This window comes from Chrysochloris asiatica, unplaced genomic scaffold (assembly GCF_000296735.1).
Source record: "Chrysochloris asiatica unplaced genomic scaffold, ChrAsi1.0 scaffold00047, whole genome shotgun sequence".
NCBI lineage: Eukaryota > Metazoa > Chordata > Mammalia > Afrosoricida > Chrysochloridae > Chrysochloris > Chrysochloris asiatica.
In genome coordinates, this window is record NW_006408565.1 from 18,426,738 (window position 1) to 18,441,238 (window position 14,501).

Genomic DNA, 14,501 nt, shown 5'->3' on the forward strand with positions numbered 1-14,501 from the left:
CAGTATTAACCTACAGCATAAGGAACAATATATAAAAATAAAATCCATGCATTATAAAAAAAGAAAGAAGGAAGGAGGGAGGGAGGGAAGGAAGGAAGGAAGGAAGGTATACACTGAATCACTGTACCAGAAAGAAATGGTCGCTGTTTAACCATTTCAAGAGGTAGCATATTATCAAGAACTGATGGTACTGAGGGAAGACGTCTGAGCTGCACTGAAGACTTTAACAAAAAACAAGGCTCCAGGAATTGACAGACTACAAACTGAAATCTTTACAAACAAACTGATGCAGCAAGGGAGGCACTTACTCATCGATACCAAGAAATTTGAAAGACAACTACCTGGCCAACTGATTGTAAGAGATATGTATTTCTGCCCATTCCAAAGAGAGGTGGGCCAATAGAAGGCAGAAATCATCTAACAATATCATTAATATTACTTGAAGATATTGAAAAACAGCTGCAACAGTACATTGATTGAGAACTGCTAGAAATTCAAACCAGATTCAGAATCTGATGTGAAACTAGGTATATCATTGCTGACAATAGATGGATCTTAGCTGAAAGAGAGAATACCAGAAAGATGTTTACTTGTGCATTATTGACTAAACAAAGGCTTTCATTGGTGTGGATTATGACAAGCTATAGGTAACATTGCAAAGAGTGGGTATTACAGAACATTTGGTTGTGCTCATGAGGAATCTGTACATAGACCAAGAGAACAAGGGAATACTGAGTTGTTTGAAATCTGGAAAGGTATGTTTCAAAGTTGTTCTTCAACTTTGTATTCTGAGCAAATACTTTGAAAAGCAATTCAATATGAAGAACAACGTGATGTCAGGATTGGAGGAAAACTCATTAACAACCAGCGATATGCAGATGATACAACCTTGCTTGCTGAATGGGAAGAGGACTTAAAATATTTACTGATGAAGCTCAAAGACCATACCTCCCATTATGGATTGCAGCTCAATGTAAAGAAAATAAAAATCCTCACATCTGGACCAGTAAATAATATCATGTTAAATTGAGAGAAGATTGCTGTTGTCAAAGACTTCATTTTCCTTAGATCCACTGTCAGCATTAATGGAAGCAGCAGCCAAGAAATCAAATGGCATATTATAGAAATGCACTGCAGAAAACCTCTTTAAATTGTTGAAGAGCAGAGATTCTAGTTTGAGGACTAAAGTGCACCTATCTGGTCCCCACGTCATAGTATTTTCAATAGCCTCACATGCGTGTGAAAGTTGGACAGTGGAAGAAGGAAGACCACAGAAGAATTGATGCATTCACGTTGTAGTGCAGAAGAAGAATACCGAAGATACCAAGGACTGCCAGAAGAGCAGTCTTAGGAGAAGTACAGCTGGAGCATTCCTTAGAAGCCAGGATAGTGATACTTTATCTTTCATACTTCAGACATGTTTTTTGGAGGGACCAGTCCTTGGCGAATGATATCATGCTTGGTGAAGTAGAGGGTCAGAGAAAAAGAGGAAGATGCTCAACATGATGTGCTGGCATAGTGGCAGCAACAGTGGGTTCATGCAAATATGAGTGTGCTTCATTCTATTGTGCGTAGGGTCACTATGAGTCAGAGCCAACACGATAGCACCTAACAAAGCAAAGACTAAAGATCACAAACATTTCTTCATATGTTCATTGGTCTCCTGAATGTCTTCTTTGTAGAAGTGTCTGTTCATGTCCTCTGCCCATTAAAAATTTTTTTTCTTATAGAGATGTTAGAGATTCCTATAGATTTTAGGTTTTAGTCCCTTGTCTGCTAGATTATTTCAAAAAATGTTTCTGTCTGTGGGTCGCTTTTCACTTTTTGGCAAAATCTTTTGATGTATATGTGTCTTAATTTTTAGATGGTCCCAGTCATCTATTTTGTGTTTTGTTTGTATGTGTTTAGTTATGTTTGATAGTGTATTTATTTCATGTATCAGAGTCCCTGAATTTGTCCCTATTTTTTCATTGTTGGTCTTTGTAGTTTTAGGCTTTATATTTAGGTCTTTAATCTGCATTGAGTTTGTTTTTACATATAATATATATATCTTGTTTCATGCCAGTATCATTGGTGGAAGAGGCTATCTGTTCCCCATTTAATGTGTTTTGTTCCTTTGTCAAAAAAATCAACTGACTGTATGTGGCTGGATTTACTTCTGGCTTCTCAATTCTGTTGCATTGACCTATGTATCTTTCATTGTACCCATACCAGTCTGTTTCAACTACTGTGGCTTTGTAGTAGATTTAGGTAAGGAAATACGAGGGTCCTCTGACAGTGTTCTTCTCAAGTAATGAGTGTTCTTCTCAAGTACTGCTTTGCATATCTGAGGCCTCTTACCTTTTCATATAAAGTTAGTGATCAGGTTTTCCATCTTTTTAAAGAACGATATTGGAATCTGGATATGCATTATGCTTACCGATTGTCTTCGGTAGTGTTGACATTTTCACAATGTTGTCTTCCTGACATGAGCATGGTATATTTTCCCATTTTTGTAAATCTCTGTTGATTTCTGGTAGTAGTGTCTTGTAGCACAAAAGCAGCTATGGTGGTGGTGATTATGTGCCGTGGAGTTAGTTCTAACTCATAGCAACTCTGTACAGGGTTTCTGAGGCTATAAATTTTTACAGGAGCACAAAGCCTCATCTTTCTCCCATGGAACAGTTGGTAGTTTCGAACTGCTGACCTTAAGCTTCACAGACTGATTCGTAACCACTATGCTACCAGAGCTCCTATACAGTACATAATAAGTAGACATGCCCATGGCTGTTCCAGTAACACTTTTATAGTGGACATTCAAATTTGAATTTCATATGTCAAGAAATGTTCTTTTAATTTTTTACCTCATCCATTAAAAATTATAAAAGCTTCTTGGTTCATGGTCTGTAGAAAAACAGGTATTGTCCCATTGTCCATAGTTTGATGACCCTGTAGTTAAAATAGGTGAATAATTGTTTAAATATTCTTATGCATTCTTTCATGGACAGTATTAAAAGATAAAGTAAAGGAAGCATATAACCCCTTTCTAAGCAGAAACAATGTTGGCTGTGTAAAGAATGACAAATTGAAAATTGTACTAAGAACTATTTGAGCGTACTCCAGATTTTGTTGCCTGTGTCTACTATAGAATCTGATACCGAATAAGTTACCACTCAATGAAAAAAGTGAATGAGATGTCTAGTATTTGAGCCAAAGTCTGCCATTTTCCTCGATGCTAGCTAGTACTTCAAATTTAATACAAAAATTTTCAAAAGACAGATCACCAAATAGAATTTATAAAGGAAATTCATTTCTTGGACACCTGAATCTAATATCTTGCCCTAATTTTAAATTCACTTATCACTCTAGTTGAGGCATGGAAAACATGTGTTTTTATTTTCTCTACATCTATCTTGATTTTGAAGAGTTTTATTGAGGGAAAGTTCAGCACTGACATAAATTATGAACTATTGCAACAATGTGGAAAGAGTTGGTAAATCAGCCTTGACTTTTAACCCTGACACTCTGAGCTCTTTATTGAATTATTTTACATTTTGATATGTAAAATGTAAAATCATACCCTTCCTGAATGATTCTATCTGTTTTCATTCCCACCTGTAGCTATGTAATTATCCCCGGTGGTAGTGGAGGCTAAGCATTGGGTTGTTAATCTCAAGGCTTGTGACTCAAGCCCAGCTGCTCCTTAGGAGAAAGATGAGGCTGTCGGATCTTGTAAAGATTTCCAGCCTTAAGAGACTTTTAAGGAATGATTCTACCCTGTCCTATAGAGCAATTATGAGTTGGAATCGGCTTGATGGCAGTGAATTTGTGTTTAGGTTCTCCAGCTACTCTTAACTTCCATTTTTTTATGAAATGAAGTGCATACAGCATTCAATGTGATATTTTCAGTTGCAACATTCCGTGTATTTCCAGATTTCTCTGATTTACTAATTAGATAAAATAAACCATGATTATTTGTTTTTTTCAAAGATGCCACTCTCCTTTATAATAGACTATTTATAGTTGAGTTACTTCATTGGGAAAGAAGAGAAATAAAACGTTAAAATTAAGTGAATTACCATAATTAAAATTAATCAGAAACAAGATTAAAGCATTGAATTATATTCTGTGTTAATATAGCATATTGTTACTATCACAACTTGTCTTGTTGTTGTATGCCATGGAATTGATTCCAACCCATAGCAACCCTCTACAGGGTTTCCAAGACTATAAATCTTTACAGGAGCAGAAAGCCTCATCTTTCTTCCACAGAGCAACTGGTAGTTTCGAACTGCTGAACTGGAGGTTAGCAGCCCAATTTGTAACCACTACACTACCAGAACTCCTTATAGAATGTTAAAATTGAAATGGACTATAAGATAACCTGTTCCCTTTCATTTCACAATTGAAGAGACTTGAGAAGCTTATCGCTAGCATTCTGTGGCTCTATCACTGTGTACAAGATACTTGGGTTTAGAGCAATCAACCTGCTATCTCACTCCTTTCTTATGAGTCTTTAGATATAAATTCTTCCTAAGACTGTTAATTAAACCTGTCTGAGCAGCTGTTTAATATTAGTGAAGGTATTTCAAGCTTAGATCGAAGCCTTCTGATCTGTATAGATTTGTATTTATCAGTAGTCATTTAATATTTTAAACATCCATGTTTTCTAATGATATCATTTGGCAACACATTTTTTTGCAGCTATCACCTCCTCTTTTTTTGTTACAAATTTCCCAGACATTTGGCATAGTTAATATTTTCTTCCTTTCAGTTAAATGACACAATTCACAAATCTTTCTTTCCTGGATAAGGTGGACAATTGTTTAATAAATGCTGGAGAGCATAGAATATTGCATTGGTTCCAAGTCTATTTTCAGCCAGTAGAATTGAATGGAGTCCATGTTTTCCCTTATAGCTATGAAGCCTTTCCAATTTTTGAATTTTAATATACACTCACCATTCAGGATAGAGTAATAATGGCAGTATTCTTCAATTATTTGTCCAGGGCTTAAAGTGAAACAGTAACTTTCTTCATTTTTTATATATGGAAATAGCATTTTAATCATCTTCCTGTAGAGATAACTGTGAAATATGAGCATTTTCCAGGTGTAATGAGTAGTTGAGTAGTTGAAATTATACCATTTCCCCCATTCTTGTTGCTTATATCATCCATTGTTGTTGTTGTTAAGTGCTGTTGAGTCAGTTCCAACTCATAGCGACCCTGTATAATATTTTTTATTTTCAGCATTATTACTTAAATAACATTTATCATCAAAATAAGGAGCCCTGGTGTTGCTATAGGATAATAACTGGACTATGAACAGCAAGGTCAGCAGTTCAAACCCACCAGCTGCTCCTCTGAAGATGAAGCTTTCTGCTCCCATAAAGATGTACAGCCTCAGAAACCTTGTACAGGGTCACTATGAGTCAGAACCAATTCTATGGCAGTGGCTTTGGCTATCATCTTAAATGATACATGCCCAAACCACTTCAACTGAGAGTCACTGACTTTTTAAAATATTTTCATTCATCCTCACTTTTAAATGATCCTGCCCAACCAAACTCACCCACCTCCAAATCCCCTCCCCACCAAATAAGAGAAGAATTGTGCAGGGAGCTCTGCTCTGGTATGCTGACAGAATTCAATGTTGGAGAGCGTAACTCCCGCAGACTTGACCTTAGATCTCTGAGGAGAGACACTGCTTTGTTTTGTGGCTTTTGTGTAACTCTCAAATCCAGAAATAATACCTGTGTGGAATGTGTTGTAGAAAGAGTGTTCTTGTCCTTACTTCTGTAATCCTTGTTCCTTCTAAGATGAACAATGGCTGCAATTTCCTAAATCAATGCTGGTTGAATTTTGATGAGCATTTTTGCTTTGAATATAGTGGCTGAGTGAAAATGAGGGATTCCTCAGAGCTTTGTAAAACCAGTGTTTTACTCAGGTGTCTGACTGAAAAGATGTCATCCTTGACCCAGAACCTAAAGACATTTTCAGGTGAAAGTGCACGTAGGCACTTTCCAAATTGATTTCACCTTTATGATTATATGGACAAATAACAGAAATCATCATTGACTGTTGTTTTCTTGAATCAGTAACTGACTTTCAAACCATCATATTTTTCTGTTTATTCTTGATTTTGGCAGAAGAGCTTCTGTGCTAGGTAGTCTAAATTGACTAAATTCCTTTGGTCTTTGGCTTGGGAGGATGTTAACTACCCTCTCATATGTGACATCTGTTGTTAGGTGGACAGCCAGCTTGTCCTTAGAAGGAGCAACGGGAAATGAATTGTATTGATGTCTGTTGTGCTGTCTTTTTTTGCTGTGGTTTGGTTAATGGTAATCATCGCTCTTCCTTCCCCTTTCCTGCTGCCTTTCCCCCTCCCTGTCCCATCTTCCCATGTACTTTTTGAATTTATTAAATTGGCTATATATTTTCCCCCTTACTTTCTTTAATTTGTAATTTCCTGCCCCACTCTGTCTTTCCTGTTTGCTTGGGTTCCATATTGCTGGTTTTTATGTTCGCACGCTCATTATCACCCTTTTTTGTACTTCAAATCCCAGCAGCTGCCCAGCCAGGTCCCTGAGCACAGCCCTGTGGTTTATGGGACTGTGGAGAGCGTTCATCTTGCTGCCAGCACCCCTGTCACTGCAGCTAGCGACCAGAAGCAAGGTTTGTGTATGACTGTTTCCTCCCTCTTGTATTTAGTCTCGTTTTTATAATGACATTGCTTTCAGCATTCAAGAGTAAGATTAAAATAGCTGAGGATTATTTAGATACCTAATTTCAAATGGAACTTTGAGATGAAAATCAAATTGTTCTAGCTGCAGAAAATTAAAACAGGGATAGTTACTGGACTAATTTCCCTACATTTTAATAACCCACTGTGAATATTTACTTATAGGTAAAAACTTAGCTACTTTAAACTGTTTTGTTTTTTAAACAATATTGCTGGGGGAAAAATAAATCATAGTATATATATTGCTTTCCAAGAACAGCACAGTTTATGAGGAGTTTTGCTATTTTAAAAAAGATAAGTTTTCCTTCTTACAAGATTGGGCTTCTATAGCTATAGTTGGAGATAGCACTGAGTTCAAATCCTTGTTCCATCATGCACCTATTTGGTCTTGATTGAATCACTTACTTTTTGACCTCAGTTCCTTCATTTACAGAATGCCATGAAGAAGACCTGCCTCACAGGGGTTGTACTTAGCACATGAAAAGCCCTTAGTAAATTATAGCCATTATTATTGATATAGGATAAGGTCTCTACTCCTAATGTCCTTGAACATGAAATGTCAACTGTTAGTTCAAATAAATACACATAATACATTTTGGATTGTAAGTAGAAAATTTTAAGGGAAATTTCATGTTATAAAATGGGATATTATAGTCTGTCTTTCTTTCCTGCCTTTTGGATTTTAGGTCGACCTTAGTTAAAATGAAATTAGGAGACAATTCCCACTAGGAATAGGGGAAAACAAGTGACTTTAAGCATGCTTTTATAATATTTCTGACTTCATTTTTTAAAAAAAGTATAAATGAGATACAATTTCTTAAACTATTCATTCCTCCAAACTTATTATTCTGTGGTTGCCTGGCAGGAAATATATTTTGCAAGAATCAGTCTTTTTAAAAAGCTTTTGGAAATTGGGCCATAATACAGAGTTGTTGGTGTAGTTAAATGTTGTCCAGTTAGTTTTGACTCATAGGGACTTTGTATAGGGTTTCCGAGGAGCAGTTCATGGGTTTGAACTGCTGACTTTTCGGTTCAAACTGACTTTCCAGTCTAGTGCTTATCCTATAAAATCACACAGTAAGACTCCATAATACAAAATGGATGTGTTTAGTAATAGGGTTTCTTGATTAACATTGCAAGTTTAATGACAGTTATAAAGCTCCTCAAAGAAGAACTTTTAATACCTGATTTAAGTGTTTTTGTACAGATATTATAGTGTTTAGAAAGTTCAGACTAAACAAAGCCTTACTCCTAGTCCTAGCCCAACTCTCACCCCAACACTAACCCTAGTCCTAACAATAACCCTAAAAATAAATGACGTCCTAGGCCTAGTCTAGACTTAGCCAAAGTCTCAACCCTAACCCACACTCCTTATTCTTACCTCCCAAAAAGAATTTAACAATTAAGTTTTAATTTCCCTTGAGCATTGAGGACCCTGCAAAAGTAAACTTAAGCAGAGATAAGTCCTGTCTTGTATTTGTTTTATAAAATAGTTTTAAATCAAAAGGTAAGTGGTAATACCCTAACCTTGACATGTTTATAAAAGTTGTACTGCCTTATACTTCTGGCAGTGCCCAGAATTAGGGAGGATTCAGTCATGCTTCAAGCTAATATCAAATCCCCTCACCCTCTAGGAGTTGAGGTAGTATCCATAAATATTATGAAACATTAACTTTCTACCTCTACCGATTTGTCATTCTTTAGAACTAGATTTCCTAAGGATGGAATGAATGCAAGTTCTTGGTTTCCCCTTAATTGTTTGCTTAGTAGAAATTTGAATAATCAACACAGTGTTTTAACTTGATATAAAAGTAGATAAATGGGAAAATTATGAAAAGAAAAACTTGTTCTTAAATTTATTTCATCGCACTTATATAAGTAACTCTTTAGGACTGTTGCTGTCTTCCCTTTCTGGTAAAGAACGCTAGCTATTTACCAGAAAACTGAGTAACTCTTTTCTAATTCCACACATAATCATCAATATATAAAATAATTTTCACAGTATTTTTTTTCTAAACAAATTTTTATGAATTCAGATAATATTAGAAAGGGCTCACCATATTTTACAGAAAATTATTTTTTTTTCTTTAGTTAGAAATTTTCTTAACTGTAGATTCCTTCTGAAACTAAATTAGGATGCAAAAATGAACTGTTTTCAAATATTGCTCTATTACTACCAGAAACAACAGACTGCATTGTGCAGCTAGGTTGGGTTCATTCTCTCAATGAAAGTGTCATTACTGAGGGCTTTCACCAGTAACTGTCTCCTGTTAGTGGTAAAGTCTCCTACCTGCTCGATTTCAACCCTTCCTGAGTTGTAAGAATGTGGGCTTTGAAATCATTTTCAGGCTCTAGCACATGATAGTTATATCATTTGGGACCTGTGAATTTTCTCTCAAACCTTTGTTTTCCCCATTTGTAATCTAAGAACATAAATAGTTCCTACCCACTAGTGTTTGTGAGAATTAAAGAAGACAATGTATATATGGTGTTAGACTCAATATCAGTTTTCTCAAAAGTTTTGTAAACAGCTGGACTGATTCCATGAATGAAGGTAAAGGTATAATTAAGTACAAACAAAACTTTGAAAGGTACCTTAGGAAAGGGTGAGTGCCTGTTGAATGATACCTGTTATAACTCAACTATGTATTGCAGTTTTGCTCTGTTGGCATTTTGGACAGGACTATTATTTTTTAATGGAGCCCTGGTAGCACAGTGGATAAAGTTCTAGGCTATCATCAATCAAAAGGTCAGTGGTTCGAACCCACCAGCTGCTCCAAAGGAGAAATATGTAGCAGTCTGCTTTTATAAAGATTCTAAGCCTTGGTAACACTCTGTCTCATATGGTCAGAATTGACTCAATGGCAGTGAAATTTTGTTTGGATTATTTTTCAAGTGAAACTGTCCCTCAAATTGTAGGAAGCTCAGCATTCCAGGCCTCTGTCCATTAGATGACAGAACCCTCTCAATCAGCTAAAAAGTCATTTATTTGGTTCCACTATTATATGAAAATATAAGTGAGGTTGTTGGGTTTTTTCTTGTAAATATGTAAAAAAAATATAGAAAAAATGTGAAAAAAGTAACCTGCTATTTCTTCACCCAGTAACATTACTACTAAGCTCTATGTAATTCCAGATTTGCCTCTATGCACATTTATTATTATGTAGATTTTAAGTTACTTTGTTAGGTTTATGTTCTAGTACATTTTGTGCTCTGCAAACACACAAACACACACACGTGTGCACACACTCGCATACATACAAAGGTAAGTCAAAAAGTATTTCTACTAAGGTTCCTGATCATACATGTGCAGGTTTATTCCCAAAAAGAATATGTTTAAACGTAGCACTGTGGTCAGTGGACAAGCTCTATCAGTAATACACTTGTTTTCGTCTTATACATACTAGGGTGCCTTCCATTTTTTAAATTTTGTTTTCAATCAAAACAGTGACTTCCAAGGGGTTGAACTTGGGCAGTTAAATTCAAGGCAGAGTGGTCAACACAGAAGGTGCAACTATTTTTTTAGATTCCAATTGGATCATTTTGATAGATATTCTTGAAGGGCACAGGACAATCATGGGGCTTATTAGGAAGAAGTTTTAAGAAAACTGCACTGTTGAGAAAAAAAACAGGAAAGTTTCATGGAGCAAATATTTTCTATCACGACAATGTATCTTCTCATTCTTTGAAGGCAGCAAGGGCTGTCCTATGAGAATTGCTTTGAGAAGCCTTACCCTACCCACCTTACAGCCATGATCTTGCCCTTTCAACCTTTCTCCCCCTAAACTCAAAAGAACATTGAAAAGGAACATAATTTGCATCCCTTAAGGATGCCAAAACTGCTGTTTTGACTTGATGTAAATGGAAAATGCACAGTTATTTGGGGGAAAGGTAGAGAAATAGAAACACTGCCTTCAGAAGTGTACCTAGATGGAGGACAGATCAAGAAACAACAGCTTCACATTGTCATAATTTTAATAAAGGTTTCTATGACTTTGCAGCAATGCTTTTTTTTACCTACCCTCGTGTCTATACGTAGAAAGAGAGAGAGAATACATGGTGACTCTGTAGTATAAACACTAGACTGAACCACAAGGTCGGCAGTTCAAACCCACCAGCTGCTCCATGGGAGAACTATGAGGATTTCTGTTCCCACTAAGATTTATAGCATTGGAAACCCTATACAGGGTTGGTATAAGTCAGAACAGATTCAATGACACTTAACAACAATATAAAAACAACTTTTATGTCATTGTTCTTATAAAGGCCTGTTTTAAGTGATTACATTATATTCCATTATATGCCCAGGCCAGTAACTTTTTCATAAATCCCTTTTATATATTTAGTTTATTTCTAAATTTTTTCTGTTATAAAATCTTCCATAAGTATTCTAGACTTTCATCATTACTTATTCTTTCATGATTATTTCCTTAGAAAAATAACTTAAGGATGGAATTCCTATTAATTCTTAAAGATGATTAAGCAGAATAAATATTTTTAAAGCAGTATATTAGATTTTGAATGATTAGTACCCTATAAATCATAGTCTTTATAGTAAAAGCTTTTAGAATAAAATCAGAGTTCTTTATTTAGATCCTCAGTTTTCTGTAAGCAAAGCTTTATTGAGTAGCTTAAGGAACATTTCAGAATGAGGAGCTCCCAGTAGAATTAACATCTTTTTGTTTTTCTTGCTCTTTACTGTTATTGGGTTTTCTAAAGAGTATATATGTGTTTATTGTTGTCAGTCATAGGCATGCTTTCATTTGGCTTTTCATTGTTAGAAATTTTGTTTCCCAGCATTAATCACTGAGTTGACAGACATACTCTTACTGGATTGTTAATGCTAGAACTAGTGTTTTTTCTTTATTTTCTATTTTACTGCATCTAGCCTATTAATCTGATGTGTTTTTACAGTTTTGCAGTGGATTCTGGAGGACTCATGTAGCAGTGATTCTAATGAGCTGGAAATTATTTTCATCAAAGACATTTTCTCACTTAAAATATTTTTGTTTCATGTTGTTCTGGCAAATTAGTCCATGGGATTTGGCAGGGAGAGTCTATTGATCTTATTTCACTGCTGCAGTGATAAAAGGCAAAGTCCAAATTTAGAAGCACTAGCTTCTTGCACCCATAAATTTAAGTGGCTTTTAAGACCTGTAAATGTAAATGAGTAAAGCTTTGACAGTTGAATGGTAATATTTACCATCTGTTTCTCTGATTCACAGAGCACATTCTCACTGACAGACTCAACTACTGTTTGTTGTGAAGGCTCTTTGTCACTAATGTGTAAAGATTTCTGGAGGAGAAAGTGAAGTCCTTAACAGTTTAGATTGTCTTTTAAAGGGGCTTAAAAATTTTGTCAGCAGTTGATAAACATACTCAGGTGATTCTGTTTTTCCAGTGGACCCTGTTTATCCAGTAGCACAAGGCCAGAAACTAGTCTAAATCTTCTTTGATTTCATTCTGTCAGGGGTGAATTCCATCCTAGTTTAGCTAGAATATAAAAAATTTTATTAGAGTTCCTTGCATTTTTCTGGTATCTTTATTGTGACAATTTATTTCTAGTACCTTTATTGTGACAATTAATTTCACTCTTCTTCTTACTCTCATTCTCTGTCAGAACATACATGTATGCATTTCATGTATTATTCTGAAATATTTCAAATGTGTATATTAATTAAATGATTTGCTTATCTGAGTGTTAACTTTGGGTTCTCCTTTACATAAATAATTTTTCTTTTACATTTGAAGACACAGGATAATTTTTCATTTTTAATCCTTACATTTTTTTTCTGGTTACATACTACTTTTGATAAATGAAAATTAATTCATCAACTTGTTTTTTTGTTTAAGAACTTGAAATTTTCACTGAGACTATTATGGTCTCTCTTAAAACATAGTTTTGTTTTTGTTTTTCATGAAGTAATATGAGTAGGATTCAGGCAGGGTAGAAACATGGCAGATAAGAAGTGAGCCTTCATAGCATTTCCACCATGTAGTGTTTGTTTGCCTTTGTGGAGTCCTGCAGCCCTGCTAGAAATCACCACAGGAAACAGGGTCTGATAGAGGTGAACTTTTCTCCACTGTAAAGAAAGTTTCTATCTTGTCCCAAGAATAGTGTAGCTTCTGTTCTGATAAGCTTGTTCCATTGTACTGGTGACACGTCATTTGGTGAATTGATCTCATGTCTTACTCCAAAATAAAATTTATACATGATGAAGACCAAGTAACTGTAGGTGTAACTGGGAAAAGAATGTGACAATGTTTTCAGAGTTGCAAAATAAGTCCAGTATTTTGGCTTCTATTTTGCAGCCCATGATTTAGATTAAGAGGATGACATAATTGACTGAAAATTATACAATGTAGTTTCTAATCTAAAATTGTTAAAACTCTTATTTTTTCTTCCCTAGAAGAGAAGCCAAAACCAGATCCAGTGTTAAAGTCTCCTTCTCCAGTCCTTAGGCTAGTCCTCAGTGGGGAGAAGAAAGAACAAGCAGGCCAGACATCTGAGACACCTGCTGTAGAATCCACACAAGTGCTTCCTCAGCCTGCGTCACCTACCACTGTTTCTCCGATTGCTCGGAATATGATTCCTTCTCCCACTTCTGCTGTTCTTAGTAGCCAACCAATGTTCACCACTGCTTTAGATGCCAGATGTGAACACTCTTCCCCAAAAGAGGACACATTTCCTATATCCAGTCCCACATCTTGTACAGAAACATCGGATCCTTCACCAACAGATGACATTGATGATGATATATGCAAGAAACCTTGTAATGTAGCTCCTAATGATATCCCACTGATTTCTAGTACTAACCTAATTAATGAAATGAATGGAGTTAGTGAAAAATTACCGGCCATGGAGAGCGTTGTGGAAATAGTAAAGCAGGAGGTGCTGCCATTGACACTTGAATTGGAGATTCTGGAAAATCCCCCAGAAGAAATGAAAGTAGAATGTGTGTCCACGCCTATCACCCCTTCCACAGTTCATTCCTTTTCTCCATCTCCTCCAACTCCTCCAGCTTCTCCTCCTCCCACTCCAGTCATTGTTCCTGCTGCCGCCACTACCATGAGTGCTCCTACTGCTCCCACCAAAGCTCAGGGAGTCTTTGAAGAGGAGGAGAGCATAAGAACTTGCTTTAATGAAGATGGAAAAGAAATTAAAAAAAAGATGGAGGCAGAAGCAGACGGGCAAGCAGAAGAAACTGTAGATTCTCAGAGCTTAAACTCAAGAAAGAGCCCTGTCCCAGGTAAGCTTTCCTGCCATTAATACTACTATGCTTGCTGAACATGAAGAAGCAGCCGTGTTTGTTTTTAATTGACTACTTTCCTTGACTTCCAGAAACATCGAATGAATGCTGAAATTTCTAGTCTGTTTTCTTCAATGGTGTGTTTGTGTTTTAGTGCAGACAGCAAAAGAATTACTACATTGTCTAACAAAAACAAATGAAAATTTCAAATATACAAAGTGCCTCCAAAATATATGTCGCTATGCATGTTCTTTTTGCCTCATTCATATGAATAAATTCCTCAGTCATAAATTTTGTTTCTTTGGTTCTGGAAACCAATCGGAACAACCGTGGCCTATAGTCCTTAAATCCTGCATAGTTAAGTTTAATGTTCTCCCACTTTTGTTTTTAAAACAGCTGTATTTTGCCTTTTAGTTTTTTTAAATGGCCATTAATGTTATCAAAGTGTATTATGTTCTTTCCAAATCTTTTCAATGTACATTGCTTAGGATTTTAGGAACTGACCATTAGGTTCTTAAATTCTAATCTAAAG

General features: G+C 35.8%; 1 protein-coding gene across 1 annotated transcript in view; it reads left to right on the forward strand.

Moving 5' to 3' along the window:
• LOC102840949 (eukaryotic translation initiation factor 4 gamma 3-like) overlaps positions 1 to 14,207 on the forward strand; it is a 218,460-nt gene extending 204,253 nt beyond the window's left edge. The window contains exons 8-10 of the mRNA XM_006862347.1: positions 6,544 to 6,652; positions 13,130 to 13,969; positions 14,062 to 14,207. Of these exons, the coding sequence (XP_006862409.1) occupies positions 6,544 to 6,652; positions 13,130 to 13,969; positions 14,062 to 14,081 (969 nt within the window). The 3' untranslated portion in view covers positions 14,082 to 14,207. The remainder of the gene's footprint in view (positions 1 to 6,543; positions 6,653 to 13,129; positions 13,970 to 14,061) is intronic.
• The last annotated feature ends 294 nt before the right edge of the window (positions 14,208 to 14,501 follow it).